Source organism: Rhea americana, unplaced genomic scaffold, assembly GCF_003343005.1.
Source record: "Rhea americana isolate MKP2758 unplaced genomic scaffold, rheAme1 scaffold_255, whole genome shotgun sequence".
NCBI lineage: Eukaryota > Metazoa > Chordata > Aves > Rheiformes > Rheidae > Rhea > Rhea americana.
Window position 1 is genome coordinate 110,183 of NW_028186374.1, and position 18,712 is coordinate 128,894.

At 39.3% G+C, this 18,712-nt stretch overlaps 1 protein-coding gene across 1 annotated transcript in view; it reads left to right on the forward strand.

Moving 5' to 3' along the window:
- ADCY9 (adenylate cyclase 9) overlaps nucleotides 1-18,712 on the forward strand; it is a 96,700-nt gene that overhangs the window by 52,871 nt on the left and 25,117 nt on the right. The window contains exons 4-6 of the mRNA XM_085307184.1: nucleotides 3,823-4,040; nucleotides 8,874-8,976; nucleotides 12,433-12,641. Of these exons, the coding sequence (XP_085163310.1) occupies nucleotides 3,823-4,040; nucleotides 8,874-8,976; nucleotides 12,433-12,641 (530 nt within the window). The remainder of the gene's footprint in view (nucleotides 1-3,822; nucleotides 4,041-8,873; nucleotides 8,977-12,432; nucleotides 12,642-18,712) is intronic.

Below are 18,712 nucleotides of genomic sequence, written 5' to 3' on the forward strand. Positions count from 1 at the left end.
CTGAAATTCTCGGCATCTACGTTTTTTCACATCCTTTTCTCTCTGACAAATGCAGTCTTACATATTCAGCATGCTGCTGCAAAGATTGTTTTCCTTGCCAGTTGCTTAGATATTTTTAGGGAAGCCACCTACTTCCCCTGCAGTACCAGACATTACCTATTTGTCATCTTGTTCATGGCCCTTCATAGCCTCTCTGCTCTGCCTTTTATCTCTTGCTCTTTCCTGAAAATTAGGCTCACACCAAAATGTAGACTGGATGCCAGTTTTCAGCACCTAATTGCTGTATTTTTAAATAAATTTAATGCCTTCCCTCATCAGGGAGGACTGCTTTATAAATATGCTCAGAGCTAGCCATCTCATTCCTTCAGATCTGTCTTTAAAACTCTCCTTGCATGTGGTGCTGTCCAGACACTTGCCCAATGAATGGTTTCATTAATCTATGTTTGTCTCTCTGCATCCTGCCTGTATCTGACCTGCCATCTCTTATGCTCAAGTTGTAAACTCAGAGGTAGAGGCAGCCTTATGGTACTGTATTAAAATGGTATGTGATACAGTAGGCTGTATTTCCTTCTTCTGCAGCTATATTGACTTCGTGTGTTTTAATCATCAAGACATTTAATCTTGCCAAGAAGGGGTCTGTACAGTGCTGAATAAAACATCAGTAATTTCACTGGAAGAAACATGCTACTGAAGATCAAGTCAGATATCCCTCATTTATTCTGTTTATTTGTTACTGGTCAAAAATTGGACTAGTTATGTGCCTCTCCAGTAAATCCGAGATGCCTGTTTAAATGCCAGCTTAAATGAGACCCACATGCACAGAATCTGCTGTGCCACTTTATTTCCAACTTTTCTTTACAGTCTCAGATTTCTTAGGAAAAAGGGTCATAAGCTTGCTTTACACATCTCTGGAGTTGTTTTTTTCCCCCGATGCCACGGCCTTGCAGCATTCAGGTTCTCTGTCTGTCTCTCTGTCTGTCTGTCTGTCTCATCTCCCTAAACTATGTCAACCACTTCCCCAGTCCTTCCTTGCATCCTGTCTTCCTGTCTCTTTATGGGAGGAAATTGTCGCGTGGTGTGTTGAATCCAAGAGCTCAGAAGAACTGTACGGCCTGTTGCCATCAGAAACCACAGTAACATTGGGGCTAACGACATTTAATAAATAGGGATTTTCTCCTGACACACGAGCAGTTTCAAATTCTAATCCTCTCCTGTTAAGATTAACAGAGTAGAGACAGCACAGGAAAACCTTGAGCTGACTGAAGGGAAGAATTTTCTTAGGGATTTGAGCCTTTGCCAAAGAGCTAAAGAGAAAAGGCCAAGAGAAGTCCATGCTGACCTTCTCTGAAAGAGCAGAAAATTTCACCTCGTTCTTCAGATGAATTCAAAGATCAGACAGGGAAAGCAAACACAACGTGAAAGTGCCTATCTTATATTTGAGCTGTTCATGCAAAACAAAAGGTTTGTATTCTATCGTTTACTTCTTTTCAAGTTACAAMATCTGCTGTAGGGGTGAGAAAAAGAGGAATATTATTTCAAAAGAAAAAAAGAATAAAAAAGAGTAACGGTGACCCTCATTTTCCTAGGCCTCAAGTGGTTCTGGAAAGCACCCAAAGCAAATATAATCTTTAACATAAAGTAGAGAAAAATAAAAGAAAAACAAAAAAGAAGAACCTTGAATACTCTCAGCTGGTTTGACAGTTCTCTTTGATTTGCCTTATTACTCCTCATCTCAGAAAGAAAGAGGTTACTCAGGTGCTGCAGTACATCATGTGCTCCTTAGAAATGCTCTCCTTGGATTATCTGTTAGGGTTACAGAAGGACCTGTTCTCAAGCTGCTGAGTCTTTTCCCTTAGAAAAGGTTCTGGTGACCTTTCATTTGCAAAGTTCTCGTGCCTCTAGCTTACAAGGAGAACCCCCCCTTCATCGTACAGAAGAATCCTGGTCTGCTTTTGCTGAGATATGCATTGCTAGATCAGCTCTGTCTTCTACTGCTTACGTTCCTTGGTAAAATACTGTCCATGCCCAAAGGTAACTACTGAACTTGACTGTTACACTTTGTGAGCTGCTTGTCACTGTACTGTGAACACCTGCAAGCTGCCAAAACAGCTGTCATGAGTGRTGGTAGGGGCTAGACTTGGAATCCTTTCTCCTCCTTGTTCCCCACAYGTGGCCCTGCAGGTTCTGCCTTTCAACTGGGCAGCCCCCAGGGTGGCAATCCTGCATTTCTCCCATGTTGGAGGAAAGGCAAACATGGCTCAGCAACCTCCTCCTCTTCCTGCAGCTTTGGCAGTCCACTCCAACACACCTTGTTGTGACATGTGATACAGAGCAGGGCTTCCTTCACCTCTTGAGGTCATTACAGATAGAGGGAACCAAGCCCAAGTACTTTCTGACTCTTCCCCACTCAAGGTAACAGTCTCTTGCTGCTCCATTAGTCTTACMTCTTCAGTATCATTTATGAGACAAGTCATACCTGAAGGTTTTTAGCACACACAAAATACTTGTTTTTTGTTCTACTAGAAAAATAGATATCAAGAATGCTTACGTTAAAACCATTGTTGGGGGCTTGTTTTGTTTTCTTGCAGCATCTTCCTGTCAGAAAATAGGGAATAATGTATAAGTAGTTGCCAGTTYACCTTTAATTACAGCAGGCTATATTTGTGTGCCTCATTTGTTTTATAGGAGTTTGAATTAATTTTGCATGGGCAGCCAGAGATCAGATATTTCTTAACTTTAGGCTGATACTGCAATCTGAATAACATATTTCAGTGCATGATTTGGGTGGCGATGGTATTTATGGTATCAATCACTGATATAGCATCCAATAATAGTTTTATGAAGGAGCTCGTCGCTGCTATGCTGGCTGCTATACAGGCAGAAATGAAGAAATTTCTTCCATGAGTGGGTTTCAGGATGAGGATAAATGATGTATGATAAATTACAAGACTTGGAGGGAGGAGGTGATCAGTCAAATATGCTAGGCTTGATATATGCCTGCCTTTGAAAAATATAGTGTGATCCTGACTACTTGCAGCTCACTTTCAGTCTAACTGCATTTAGTTGTCTTAAATGCATATTAGTCCTSATCAAACAAAATGAAGGAGCTTCAGGTTCTATGAAAATAGAAGAGTTTTTGGTTGAAACTAATTTTTATTCTCAAATCAATCAAGGCAGATTTGATAATACTATACACTTAAACTGTATTGCAAGCTGGTGTCATAATTTAATAATACAATATTAATACAATGGTAGAAGGACCAGAAGAAAAAGATATTTCTTAGTGAGGGAAGAAAAGATATATTTTCAACTACATGATACTTTTTTGTAAGAATAAGATATATAAAGGGGCAGTTTCAATCGAGCCTGTAAAGGAGAGCCTGGGAGAGCAGCAAGACTCTAAAACAGTCTGGAGAAGGACCAGCAAGGCTGGCAGAATAAATTGTCTTGTGACTTGTGGAAAGATAGCACAGTGTAAGCAGGGATTTKAAAAGCTTTTGAAATGAATTGTGACTTGAAGAGGAATGAATGAAATTTGATTGGTCTTAGTTTCATGTGTGGAAAAATTATTTTGTGTTCTGGTGGCCTGAAACTTGGGACACAGGCAAAACGACGACAGCTAGATAAACATGCATTTTATAGGAGACGCTGTGAATGATTTTAAAGCAGGTAGAGTTACGTTTGTGACATAGGTAGAAGTTTAGTGTGATGGTATGTGGTGTGATGGTCGAACTTATTCTAACTTTTGTTCCATAAATCTCTTCTGTCTGCTTTGCCAACCATGTAATGTTTCCTRTGTATGTTTTGCTTTCTGTCAAGCAGGTTCCAGGAGGACATAATTCAAAGACTCAAAATGGACTTTTGAGTCCTCCACAGGAAGAAAAGCTGAGCAATAGTCAGACCTCACTTTATGAAATGTTGCAAGAGAAAGGAAGATGGGTGGGAGTGAGTCTGGATCAATCAGCTCTCCTTCCTTTGAGATTCAAAAATATCAGAGAAAAGACAGATGCTCACTTTGTGGATGTGATTAAAGAAGACAGGTAAGAAAGAACGAGTTGCAAAACGTAAAAATCCTACAAAGGAGAGACGATAATAACAGTGKTCGTGTATCTTTAATCTGTATTTCTGTGCTTTTTCTCTATTATTGTTGCGATGTTATAACATGAATGTTTTCTAAACTTGGTTTGTATTGAGTTTGGAAACTATGGTAGGAACTTGACATCGAAAACATTCTTCTCAGGAATATGTAAAGCCAGTTTTTTCATCATTTTTTCCCTTGGTGATCAGTCATTCTTCATTTGACTCCTATAAAAGGAAAAACCCCCCTTAAATGACTCGTCATGAAGTTTTATCTTTACCTTTTATCTTTACATTCAGAATTCTTCCTAATGCACATGTGTGTGTGTGTGTAGTGAGTATATACGTATGTATGTGTGTGTAATGCGCATATGTACAACTGCAGTTAACAATGTAACGTAGAATTTGAACCTCAAAAATKCATGTTTTTGTATACCAGAAGAACAACATCTCATGACATCGTGTGATTTACTAATGCCTAGAAATCGTATTTGATGTGAAAGCAGAATTAGTAGGAGTGAATCTTTGAGAACCTATAAGCTACCTACAGCATTTTGTAAAGTTAGCCTCTCTCTTCATTTCAGACAAACAAACAAACAAAAACCTTTTTTGGGGCAGAGGAAAGTACGTTCTCTGCAGTTCASTAGCATGTGRTTTTATTTATTTATTTATTTATTGTAAGCATGCAACCCTGTCACCTTTATTATGGCAGCAATTTAACTGGATCAGCTAAACAGATAACTTGAGTTTTGTTATTTTTTGTGGCTAATCYTATTTTTAGTTCAATAACGGAAGTGCTTATACTCAGACTAGGTGCCTTTAATTTAAATGTACTTGACAGTGTACGATCATATGTACTGCAGGCTGTTTGGAGCAGGGACAGCATTCTCTTAGTTGAAAATATGACCATAGAAGGAAAAAGTGAAAGAAAGGATCTTGTGTTTTTTGTTACGTATTACTTAGTTTGTTCTTTTTCATCATTTTTACCCATCTAACTTTTGCTAATTTTCTGTTTTTTCAAACTTCTGTTCATTTTGTTTTCATGGTATGTATGTGCATCTTAGGCATTATCAAATATCAGTAGATACAATTGTTTCCAAATATTCAGGTTCTGCTCCTCTGTTTCTTTTCAGATTACATTTCGCCTGCGGCCACATTCAGTAAAAATTCTAGGTTCCTTTTTTTAATTTGTGATTTTTGTCAATGACATCTGAGAATAGGTGTTCAGCTGATATTTTCAAGTATTATTATAAAAATCAAAATGTTTGCAGGAATCAGAACAAAATTTTATTTATTTATTTATTTATTTTTTAATATAACCAGCATACTGCAAATTGTAAGTTACCAAAAGTATTTATGCCAATTCATGCCATTAGTCTGCTGAAGATGCTTAGTTGAAGGTCTTGTAGCTTCAGAGTTGGAGTTTTCCTCCTCCATTTACAAAATGGATAATTATTTCTGATTTGGAAAAAGTAGGACTCTGATTTGACATAAGTCAAAGGCTATTTTTTTCCCTCAATTAAATATCATCATTACCATATTAAGTGGGCCATTTCTTGTTGCCAGGGAAACYTCTCTGCTGAGTTCAGTTCATGTAAACATAACTTTCCAAAAATAATCTCCTGATTAATCAGGTCTATGCAAAATGGATTAAGCCCATCATTTTACATTAATCCTTTGTAACATTTGTTAATGTTAAGTTGTATGTAATAAGTTATTTTAAAAACATTCTCGATCCCCTACTATAAAACATATATACTGTTGGTCTTAATAAATCTGCCAACTGTGAGGATGCTCAAATATGGAATATGAGTTTTCTYGGGTTGGGAGATGGAACCCAAACTTCTTTATCATCTTACATGAAGCCCGTTATAAGTAGTAATATTGGAAATTTGCTGCTTTGATTTCATGTTAGTGCAGCCTCGGTGGTGGTGAGCTGGGAGTTTCACCTCGCTCCGGGCAGTGATTCGCAGTGTCCTGCGCAACGCTGGCGTTCTGATCCGTCGTGTGAAGCAGGCGTTGCGTTAGCAAAAAAAAAAAAAAAAAAAATTCTAACCCAGATACGGTGATTAGATATAGGAAGTAGTCACGCAGACTTCCCGTGCAGCTGGGGAAGAGCTAAATGTGCCACCGGGCAATTTGGAAGCCTCTGCGCTGAATCAGGGCCGGCTGGTAGGAAACGCTGGGCACTGGGGAGGCTTTGCGTTTCCCACCCGCTTTGTAGAGTTTAGATGTGCGACGGAGGACTCAGCAGGTGGCCTTTGGGCTCTTTGCTTGCTGAGATTGCCTAAGAGTTGATACCTAGCGTAGTTCCAGCTTTCTTTTAAAAAAATAATTTTTTTAAAAAAGTGCTAGTGGGCCATTTTTGTATTATTACATTCTATTACATTATGCAAGAATCCTTTTCATAGACGTTATAGGTTTGCTTTTTCTTAGAACTTGGTTACATTTATTTGAGAAACACTGTCCGGTGTGAGCGTTGAAGCTGGCTTTACTGCAGCCACTATAAAAATACCGTGCTTTGTTCATTGTAGTGTGCRTGCTGTTGTGTATTTTAAAAGAAAACTAGCAGTACGAAAGATGGTAAGGCTACAAAATGTTTAAACTTGATCTCAGTGAAGATGCCCTCACAGAATTCTCTCTTTTTAGATTTTTGTTTCCCAGAAGGTTTGTTTATCCCTGAGATTATAAACCTTTTGAAGTCTAAGAAACAAGTACTCATGGGCTAATCATGACTATACTTACGAAAGGTCTCTTTAGAAGTATGGAGTAGAGTCTTGGGGAAATATGAACCTTTCCCTAGAAGTTACTTTTTTTTTTTTTTTTTTTTTTCCTCTTGGGTCAGTTTCCTGTACAACTGACTATTCCCTCTTGGGTCAGTTTCCTGTACAACTGACTACGGAATAGGAGGTGACACAGTGTGACTGGCTGGCATCAGAAATTCTGCCTTCTCCCTAATTTGATAGCTCTTATTTCTTCAGTTTCTTGTTGCACTGACATTCTGAGTTCTTCTTCGTACACCCTTAGACCATCACACCTCCGGCACAATATCAGCATACTCTGATGAGCTTCCATGGAGGAAGAAAGTCAGTTCAACCRTATTAAAAAAAAGCTTACAAAATTCCTACAATAAGATGTTATTAGAGATTTTCTTACAGTCTTCTCTGCCAGTTGTCACTCATATATATCATTGTTGGATGAGGGAGAGAGGACACTGAAGAATGAAGGAAAGAAAGAGGAGGCAAGTTGTCTTCTAGATTGTCTTCTAGAGCTTCAATCTAAGAATGTGATCAGTGTTTGGTCTCACATCTCGAGGGAAAATACCTTCCTTCTTTCCTTCTGCTATATTGTTCCAAGGAGTTTGGACTTCTAACAAACCTCTTTGCCAGGAGTAGGAAAAAAAAAAAAAAAGAGAGAGAGAGAGAGAGAAAGAAAAAAGAAAGAGAGAGAGAGAGTAACATGAAGAAACAAGGCAGGAAGGCAGGCACAGGCTAGTTCTGTAGGATCTTTGAGCTTCTTCATCTACTTGGGTTTGCTCTCTTGTGCATTTCTATGTCTTTTGCGTAGCTTTAATAACAGCAGAGTAATTGGATCAAATCGTTGCTTGAGTACTACAATTCTCGAGATGGGAATAGCACTTGGAAAGAAGCTACCATGTCTCAGATTCTACATCAGTTTTAAAAATAGCAAAAGTTAGTTGACTGTAAATAACAAGTGGAATCAGTTGTTTGAAAGTGAAAGGCCTGTAACATCAGAGATTCTCAAGTCTCCAATTAGGACTATGTAGGAGAGAGGGTGACAGACTATCTGAGAAACGAGTTACATAAGCAAGCATGACCTTATTCTGGGACCATTGTGCCCAAAGCATTTAGTGCAGTATAAGTTCAGTTCTTTCAGCTCTTTGATGCCTACTGGGGAAAGAAAATGTTTGCAGAACAGGAGCACCRTAGATGAGCAGAGCCAATATGAGAAAAGTACGCTTTCATAAATCTCTTACAACTAATGTAAATTCAAAAAATGTTCTATTTTTATGCAGGTGGGTGGGAATAGAAACAATGTTTTAATGATTGAGTGATCTTTTCTGTTTTTTCCTGCACCTGGCACTAGAAGATAAGGTGAAGGAGCACATAAACACCCTCTGGTAGATGCTGAACCGGGAGGTTCATTAGTTCTAATAAGCTAGTTTCATTACTTGCCAGTGCCTTTGGTGATGATTCTGGTGATTTCAGATTTTCTGTTGCAGAAATGAATTTAAGCTATCCATTTCCTCAGGAACTCTTTTTTTTTTTTTTTTCTTTTCCCTGCAGCCTGGATCGTTAAAAGTGCTGTTTTCTAAATGTTTTTTTCCAGCACATCGTCACTTTTATCATCCTGGGCTTTGTTTTGAATGATAGAGTTCTGTCTAATACATAAATATCCCATAGCTACRTGTCCTGTAAGTTCATGCTTCTGTAGCAGCAGTTAACCTTTACTGTTCACTGGCTTATACTACAATTATCTGTAGTCGTCTGTGATTATAGTTGTTAAATTCCTGAAGGGATTTGTTAGTGTCTTCCTGAAAAATATAAAAGTTTGCTCCATCACGTTTCTGTAGAATATTTCCTCTGACTGAGCAAGTGATGTAGTGTGTGTGKGGGGGGGTCAGTACTACAATAAGTTAGAGCAAAGAAATGCTGCAGGAACTTCGAAGCCAAGGTAGCCAAGCCTTGGTGTCACGGGAGGTGGAAACCACGGAACGGTGGAGTCTGAAAGAATTACAGCAAGTAAACTGATGCTGGTATGTCTTTTCTYTCTAGCCTCATGAAAGACTACTTCTTTAAACCTCCTATTAACAAGCTGAGCCTGAACTTCTTAGATCAGGATTTGGAGATGACCTACAGGACAAGCTATCAGGAAGAGGTACGTTTCTCCTGGATTTAATTTCCTTCTATAATCTGTCTAAGCAACTATCTGTACTTGTACTCATGCTGTTTTTAACACATTTCATTGCAGTTGATGACAAGGATCAAGAAATATCAAATGGGTTTTATGGCTTGGTACTGTTGCCTCTGAAAACAGTTGCCTCCTTTCAACTGACCTGTCATGTGCCAGTGCCCTGAGTCTAGTCCAATATTTGGGCTAGGAATGCATTTTCACAATCCACCAGGATACACAAGAACAAATTTTACTCATTTCACCTACATTATCTCAGTTTTCAGGTTTATGTTTTAATACTCTAAGCAGGCCAGAGAACCAAACTAAGATAAAAGTAAAGGATTGCCTCCTCATCAAATATCCTAACTTTGAATGTCACAAATTTCATACATGTACTGCATTCAGATCAGATGGTTCACAATACTACATGCAGTAAGCAACTAGATGCTTTCCTGATTCTGCATTAGTCAAGCATAAAAAATCCTGAAGGATTTCCTGAGGAGAGGGGACTTTTGAGAACCATTATGAACTTTTCCATGTCGGTTGATATTTCTGCCTGCTTGACATGAACTAGCAAGATGCAAGTTTGCGTAGAGCAATGTTAGGTGTCAGTGTGAACTGAGGCTGCACTTCCACGAGGAGCTGAAAAGCAGCTACCAAAAGAGGGCAATYGCTCTCCTCTGCCTGCTCCTTCCAATGACTCTGATGCTTATCAAACCCTTCCCTGCTGTGAGCCAGTTCATTTTACTAACTTACATAAAAGTCATCTGTTTTTTTATTTGAGGCTATTTTTTCCTTCTGTTTTTTTTTTCTTTTTTCCTCTTCTCTCTTAGCGTTGAACCAGTGGCTCTCAGAGAGCCTGACAAGTGCAGAGCTAGTGCAAGATAAGTGGCTGGGAGCAGGGAGGGAAAAGAAACTTTCCCTTCCAGTGGTGGTGAACTATCATTTCGGGTCGTCCATCTTGCAGAATCGCATCCTGATAAACCTAGGTGTTGATTCCCTCTTTTCCCCGTGTGCCCTGCGTCTGAGGGCAGGGAGGATGTCTGCCGTGGTTCCAGGCAGCATTGTTGTGGTGTCCTTAGCAAAGGCCCCTTTTTGCTTGTTTTCCAGTTTTCTTTTTTTAAAACAAAGGTAAGGATAGCTGCGCTGCAGTTTAATTCATGCAGTGTGTTCTGGAACCCCCTGCTCATYGTGCAGCACTTTGTATCAGTGGTATCTCTCTGAATAAACCTTGTGTAGCAACAGCAGGAGAAACTTCCCGTGAGATACATTCACATTTRTTAAATTATACCCACAGCAGTATATTGTATCTGTTCATGTCCTATATTGAGTGCAATAAGAGAACAAAACAAGCACTGTTTTAGCACTTTTGGATCATTTTATAAATYATTATTTAGAGTGTGCTGGAAATTAATACCATAATATATGTGTGGGTCTGCGTATATATGTGTGTGCATGCACGCACATGATTGCCTGCACAATTTGCACACAATATACAGAAAACAGAAAATCAAGTTCTTTCTAACTGAAAGATCAGAAAGAAAAGTAGTAGTATTCAAGCGTATGCAGATTGACCTATTAATGTGGGTGTGTAGGAAATTCATGGAAGAAAGGAGCAGGAATGAGGTCTGTCTATTTTGGTGGTGGTAAACTGTTAATTTGGCTTGGCTGCAGTATGAAAACCTGCCTGGAAGTGGCCATCTTCACTTCATAATAGTAGCTCTGCTGTATTTGGGCAAAACCTGGTAAAGCTTTATTATTAGCACTGGCTGATCTAGAACCAAAAAAAGTGAAATGGTCTTCAGCAGTGCTGGAGATACACTTGTTAATTATCTTGCAGTAAATTGTTGCTAAAAGTATCTTCCAGCACTGGTGTAATTACGTTGTGTCAGCTGCGTACTTGGTTTGCCATCACTGTCTTTTAGCAGCTGCCCTTCCTTAGGGCTGGCTTAGCCTGTTCTTGTTTGGAATTTAAGGTGCAATTTAACACTCAGTGTTTAGGCATCCTTCACACTATCACTGTTGGATACAGTGCTGCTGTCCGTAATTCACATAGAATCACAGGACAGCTGAGGTTGGAAGGGACCTCTGCAGATCGTCTAGTCCAACGCCCCTGCTCAAGCAGGGTCACCTAGAGCGTATCAGACAGGACGTTCAATTTTATGTAACTGTCTGTGTGGACTAAAGGGATTTTGTTACAGCTCAGACTAAAAGGCAATTTTGCATTGAAGTGGTACTTGTTGACTATATTAGGTTGCAAAGAGGTGGAAATGAGAAACAAGTTCATTTTCCAGTGCTCCTGAGTGCAGATAGTGTTCTGAGGAGCAAAAGAAATTTCCAAATGAAACCATAATACAAGACCATAGGATTAAAACTGGCTACCTCTTGGCAATATTGATAACATACTTCTCATTTTTTCTTTGGAACTTGCTCTTTGCCATCTCCTGTCTGAGATGACTACTTTTAAAACTGGAAGTGTTAAGACTGGAAAGSAGAAGAGCTGCAAGCTCCGTTTAGATCATCTGAAATAGGAATTTAAGATTCTTTTAAGCCCAGACTGTCATAGACTCTCGCTCTGTTCCCCCCTGCCTCCATACACACGCAGGAACACATAAACACTGCAAGTTGCACATTCCTGCCTCCTCCCTTGGGCAGACATAAACACTCCTAAGACTGGGCTCATTGGAGCAAGCCAGGATGTGGAGCTCATGATCTAGTTTTCAGCTGGATTGGCCCTCAAAGCAGCTCACTCCACAGCTGCACGAACACTAGGGCCAGCACAGAATGCAAGGGGAATGCGTGCTAAGGGGTTAGGGAAGAGCAGAACTTGATGTCCTGGGCCTACATCAATTTAAATTGCATACTGTCCTGTTTCTTTTAATCTTGTCTGAAAGAGAGATGTGAAACTCTGCCATGGGCAAGTCATTGTCCCTGCAGACTGGTGTTTGGAGGGTCTTCTGAATGAGCCATTGCAACCAGACTTTTTTTAATTGTCAGTAGAAAATCTATTGCTGTTTTAAATAAAAATCTATGGAAAAAAAACTTATTTTAGCTTTCTCTGCTAGTGGTTATGTTTTTTTTTTTCTTTGCACAACACAGGTAATTTTTGTATGGTTTATTTCTGTATTATCCTGTAAAAAATGTTAGTGAACTTTAAAAGTAATAATATTTAAAAATCACCTCAGACCTGGAACAGTGGTGCTAGTGCTTTTTCTCAAAAGAAACTATTCTCAGGAAACTGATAGTTATGGAACTACTTCTTTGGTTTGGGGATTTTTTTTGTCTGTTTTTAGCACAGTGTTTACATTGAATTAATGAAGTAGCAAGATGTTGTGCATTGCTTTACTAGTTTTTGTGATCTGCTTTTTATGGTGTGGTTGAATTTGGCGTAGGAGCATTTATTCTTGTTCATCATTCCCTCAATACTTGTATTTTCCATAGGTTATAAAGAATGCGCCAGTGAAGACGTTTGCCAGTGCTACCTTCAGCTCACTCCTGGACGTGTTCCTTTCCACCACAGTCTTCCTAATACTCTCTATCACATGTTTCTTGAAACATGGGATGGTCTCATCCCCTCCACCGCCAGCAGCAGTCGTGGTGTTCGTCATCGCCATCCTGCTAGAAGTGCTGTCCCTCGTCATCTCAATTAGGTAAATAAAGTGAAAGAAAATCTTGAAATAGCAATGWGAATTAAAATGGTGGTTGGCTTGAGAAACTTTTCTTTCACAGCATCCCAGGAACACTCTCTGACAATCTGTAATATTTGGAGAATAACGTTAGTGAAGCTAAGAAGGCTTTCAGCAGATCTGGTGCAAGGAGAGAGTATAGCTAACTGAGGGGAAGAGATGTGACTCTTTCAAAGGCTATCTATGGAGGCAAAATCTGCATGTTGTGTCTGCCCCAGCTTGTTGTTCCTCTTGGTGCCACACAGAGCTCACTTCTTCACCCTACACAGAGCCATCAGARTGAGGGAACTCAAGCAGAAAATTTCTTTTTGTCCTTCAGAAAAAATCAAAAAGAAAAAAATCTCCCCRTTCAAATTGCTAGAGAAGTACATCATTCTAGTGTTAAAAATGAATTCTTTTTAATCCAAAATGCAGAGAGCAGTCCTTTTTCTGGATAGAATAATAAAAAGGAAAAGAAAAAAAAAGGTAAAAGTTGCATTGCATCTGTCCAGAATTAGTTTTCTTAATGATTTTTATTTAAACTTTCATGGACTTAATATTCAAAATGTTTTGTGTTTTTCTGTTTGACACACAACTGATGTTAAATGTTTCCCCTGAGCCCTCAGCTTTGTGACCGTCACCTGCTGCTTGAGATGGGTCACTAGTCAGCCTCTGCGGAAAGGACCGCTTCTCAGGACAGCGCTTGGCGGAGCCGGTCCCCGCACTGCCTCTTTGCAGTTGGCGGCAAAGGATTTTAGGCCCTGAGTTCCTAAATGGCTCCCTGCAACCCCTGTGGCTGTACCTCTCCTCTGCCCTTGGAGGCAGGGCTTGGCTACAGATGCAGAGATTTGATAATTAATGGCAATTTTTCATTCCGAATTTATATCCAGTCACCTACAGCATATGTGTCCTGGACCTCTAAGACCCTTACGGCCTCACCCCATCATTTTCAGTCTGAAGACTGGTGACTATACAGTACTACCTAATGTGAATGTTTCTCTCGGACCTCACTGGAGATGTTAATACACTCAAATTTAGTAGAAGACTGCAGTTGTACGCGCTTTCATTGAGACTTGTGGTCCTGTGGGTGTGTTGCCTGATGTACATAGATACCACATGTAACTTGTTATTAACTCAGATGATAGATTCAGTAATAAGTTGTCTGTCTGTCTATGCTTGTGAGAGCAAGTTTCTTCTACCCTCCAACCCCCATTTTATTGCAGTTCCTTCTGTCACAAGAGCAGGTAATAAAGATGGTGTGTGGAAATGTATGTCCTCGCTTGTAGTTCTGCAAACCTATAAGGTATGTGTAAATTAAAATGCTTTTCTAATTACAAGTCAGAACAATTCTGCTGATGATTCAGAAGAAAGAATAGATGGCAATTTGCACTGTTATTCTGAATTTTGAGGGTCATCTAAAAAGTACTAAATTACTACTTCAGTCACTAAARTAAGCTTTTAACTTACATTAACATACATACATTATGCAAGCATATTTGCACAAATACAAAGCCACCACTTTTAACTGAAGAGATAACATTTTTGAAGAGTGGAAGTGCTTTTAAAGGTAGTATTTCTTAGCAGATGTATTGATTATTACAATATGAATAGTATGGTGGTTTTGGATTTTTTAGAAAAATGAGAATGCTTAAACGTCCAGTATATCCTGTATATCCTAAGCTAGGTTAACTGTTGCTCTGTRCTTTCTCTTGCACCAGCTCAGTGAGGCGTTAGCACCTTTACAGAGCAGTATCAGTGCTCTGTCTCAGCAAAAAAGGTGAAAGTTTTATGTCAGCTGAATGTGTTGAGGCAGCTCTTTGGTTCTATCAGGTGGGGGAGCAGGAGAGCAGCACTGAGCAGTTAGGCTGGGAGAGGCAGTCATGCTGCTGCATCCTTGAGCTCTGCAACACAGCCAGCACTTTGCAGAACAGCTCATTTCTGCTGTGCAGATATGTTTAGAGAAAATTAATATTCTTCCACCTTTCAGGTTCCTTATCAAAATACTTAGTTTTAGTATTTTTCTTACTTATTTTTCCAATGCTGCATGCTACTGTCTTTGCATTTACTATTTCTTTTTCCATATAATTTTCAAAAACTAATGCTATAATGTGAGAAATGTCTGTTGGTAGGTACATAAGCTGTTACTTCAGTTCTGTTTTGTAATTGGTAGTTCAGGGGTTCCTTAAGGAGGAGAAGAGAAAATACTGTTTTCACATGCTATCTGTATAATCAGGAGTTTGCAAAGCAATTTTGTCTTTCTGAGTTGTGTGTGGCTGTAGAGAGGTTTGGAGTCATTGCACCACTTCATTGTTGAGAGCCATGGTCTCTGGTCGTGAGCCTTGGAGTATTKCCAAGGTGAATTTAGTGGCTTGATGATGTTTTCTTAACAGTATTTGGCTTTACCACTAATATTTCTAGTGTTTGTRTGAGACTATGTATGGCTTAAAGCCTGAGAATTTTACTTTCTAAAGTGTCCTAGACGCCTCATTTAAAGCTGGTAAGATGTATGAACTAAGGTGACTCCTAAGTCTCAGAAGTGTTTTTGAAATTTTTGATCATTCTTTTGTGCTTTATTCTGATTTGAAAATGGCTTGAGAAGCCTCTTATTTTGGAGAACACCTGTCAAAACTTAGGTAGTCCCATCAAGCATAATAATAATAGATTTTCAATAAACAACGTGTTGACAGCAAGAAGGATTGGCTTTATCCTAAAGGACACTCGAAGGAAGTTTTGGCAGGTAGGAAACATCGCAATTCCTGCACAGCTACTACCACTGCAAGTGATCTATGGTTACTAGCAGTGACTGCATTCATCGGAGTCCAAGGTGACTGTGAATCTCAAGACTCCACACATTCTCATGGTTAATCTGGGAAAACGTGTTTCTGGATGGTGTAAATGATCGCTGCCCTTCTCTGCCCCCCATCAAGCTTGCGGTTGAGGAGTATGAACGTAGGAATCGAGCTCYTCCTGGAGCCCCTGTCCTGCTCTCAGCCTGAGGCGAGCGTGGATGTGGGCTTCCTTTCTTTTGGTTGGGGGGAAGTATCTCCCGATCACTCTGTGTTTACTGCAAAGTTACAAGAAGTTGATTCTCAGGAACTTACTACTGCACRCTTACGTTTGTGATCTTTCCCTAGTAAATGAGGTGTAATTTGGATTTGGTTTATCTCTGATCGTTGCATCTAACATTGACCTGAATTGCTAAAGTGCAAAATGGATCATCTCAGATATGAGTAGATCTTACCCAGGATACTTTCCTAAAAAGAGCCTTGTACCACACATGGTAAAAGATGCTCTTTGTAGATGAAAGTCTCAGCAGCTCTTTAGTAGACTCCCAGTTTTAAATGAGATGGGATTTTTTTGTGTGACTTCTGTTAGTACGAACTGATATCTGTGTTAAGTTTTGGTTTGTTTTTTTTTTCTTTTTGAATTAATGCTGTGTATTTATTTTACGGTGAATAAATATGCTTTCAGCCACTCCAGTCTCGGCAACGCATGGCACGCATTTATGTACGTGTGTAACAACCTTCCACTTCCTCATTCTGTGCTAGTGAAGAAAGGTCTTGCCATAAGTGTGCTTAGTTGAATACATTAAATTCAAATGGTTGAAGTTGTACACTATTTTGTATATCCCCGGGCGATGGTTTTACAGACTGTTCTGTTTCTCCCCTATTAAGTATGGCAAACATTGGCGTTAGGAGGACAGACATACCGTTATGCCTTATTCCATCTCACTTCCACTGAGCAAAGCAAAAAGCTTCTTTTAAGGACTGTTTTGGCTTACCAGCATATACCAGCTCATTTTGACCACTAGTTATACACAGGCACAGCACAGAACTTCCCGTACAGAAATGTCATCCCAAATGACAATCACAGAATACCGCAGAGATATCTGAAGGGAGGAGATTGGACTACAATGCTGGGCACAATCCCAGAATTTCAGGAAAGGGATTATTTTGGGACCAGAAAATTCTTGCCTAAGTTGCTCATTGTATTTTCATTATCATGATGTGAAACCCTCTCTTTATATCAGTCTAACTTTTAATTGAATCCAGTAGTCGAACGAGGACGTGTTTACTCCAGCTCTTGGGGCTGAAATAATGGGAGAAGTGAACGCTGTAACTGTCTATAAAATAAGAAATGTTAGAACTTCTAAGTCTAATGTAATTGGAGTCCTAATGGGGCAAAGCTTAGAAAGGAGAAGGATGTTTTGTTTCCTCCCTGAAGTGTATGATAATAAATTACTGGAGTATCTATAAATGAAGCTCCCACTATTATTATAAGTGCCACTCTAAAATTAGTTGTATAAAGCTGCATGCAAAAAATGGTGCTTAGTTTGTAAGCATGTGGAAYGTGTCCTCCCAGACCTGTAACTAAAATGCAAAGAATGTCCATCTGCCCACTTGAAATAGGACTGCTTGGACTTTCACGAGTTTAGCTGAAGTGTAAGAGGTCTTAAAGTTCAAGTATTTTATAAAAATGTCTTGGGAAATGTCATTGACCATATGACAAAGTGTGAGATTTCACTTGGGATCCTTAGGAATGCTTCTGCAAGAGTACAGGTAAAATGTATCTGCCCAGGATGTCTGTTACCTAGATAGTTCTGCCATTTAGTTCCTGCTCTGGAGTAAAACCTGTTAGAAGAATGAGAATTTAAAAAAAAAAAAAAAAAAAAAAAAAAAAAAAAAAAAAAAAAACTTTGTTTTTGATGGCATCCTTCAGAAGAGACTGACCAAGAACAAAAATTGCTTGCTGAAGCTAGAGCTAAATGAAGCATCTCTGTTAATGACATAACTTATATAGTGTATTGATGCAAGGGAAAACAAAGTTTGCCTTTATTTCTAACATCTGTGGCTTTGGTATTTAATATCTCACCAAACTGTTACTCTGCCAAAAGCTTTTGATTTGAAATATGGGAATTGATTTTAAACTGCCAGTAAATACAGAAGTGACGGTAACATTCTCCATTACCCATTAATCATTTATGTCAAAGTTACTAATTTGAACTACAGCTTGTGTAAACATCTTAGATGCTTTAGCATTTAAGCCCTGTTGAGCTACCCACTGACACTGCATTATTTACTGATACTGCCCTGTAGCCATTAAATCTGTCTGCAGCTCTCACTGCTGTCTGGATTTAATGCGGTTCTTGCTTCCTGTGATGGGAGAGCTGTGCCRTATTCGCAGCCTTTTTGCTGTTTTGTGAAGGATGGAATTTCAGTTGTTTCGGTTCTGGAGTGCAGAGTATTGCAATAAATTCTGGAYTGAACAGAAGTCAATTCAAGAAAGTAAACATTATCACTGAGAAATGTGGAGTTGTTCTGGAATTTGTGCTAGCTTTTTCAAACACTCAGCTGCCTAAATAAAGAAGTGTCCTCATCACAGGATTAACTGATCAGGTTTGCTGATGGATTTGTTGCTATAGTCCCCGCAAGAATTTGACCTGGCATGGAAGCTTGGCAAAGAAAAGCTTTCTGCACCGCCTAGTCCCTGTGTAGGTTGGGGTGAGAGACATGAGTTGCRCTGGGTATCTGTCACGCTTTGCATGCCACAGAGCCGCTTTCTGTGCCAGCCTACATGAGAATGACATGAAAGATCACACCGAGCGTGGGCAGAGAGGTGTCACTGATTTGCATTTGCAGGGATTTGAGCTGTCCTGTCTTTTCATGCAGCTGGCGTGGAAGAGCTGTSGTATGTAGCGTAGCCCAGGGCGTTCTGTACTGGAGCCTGACTTCTGTCTCATTTCTCACGGTTTAGCCATGTAAATGCTAATCCTAATTCATGTGCTTTAGGAGAATTGAATTTTATTTTTAGCAGCATGAACTTGGGTGGCATTTTCAGAAGTATTCGATACTGGACTAGCTTGGCTGCTACTGAAGACACGGATGGTTCTGTCATTGATGTTAGAGGCTGCTAAGTTAGGACAGTATATAATGCTTCAAAAAATCCTATTCTTACTCTATATAACTTTTGAATTTATTTTATTTTGCTTTATATACAGGTTTTCTGTTTCTATGCTTTGTTAGAAATTCCTTTTTATGATATATAGTATAGCTTTT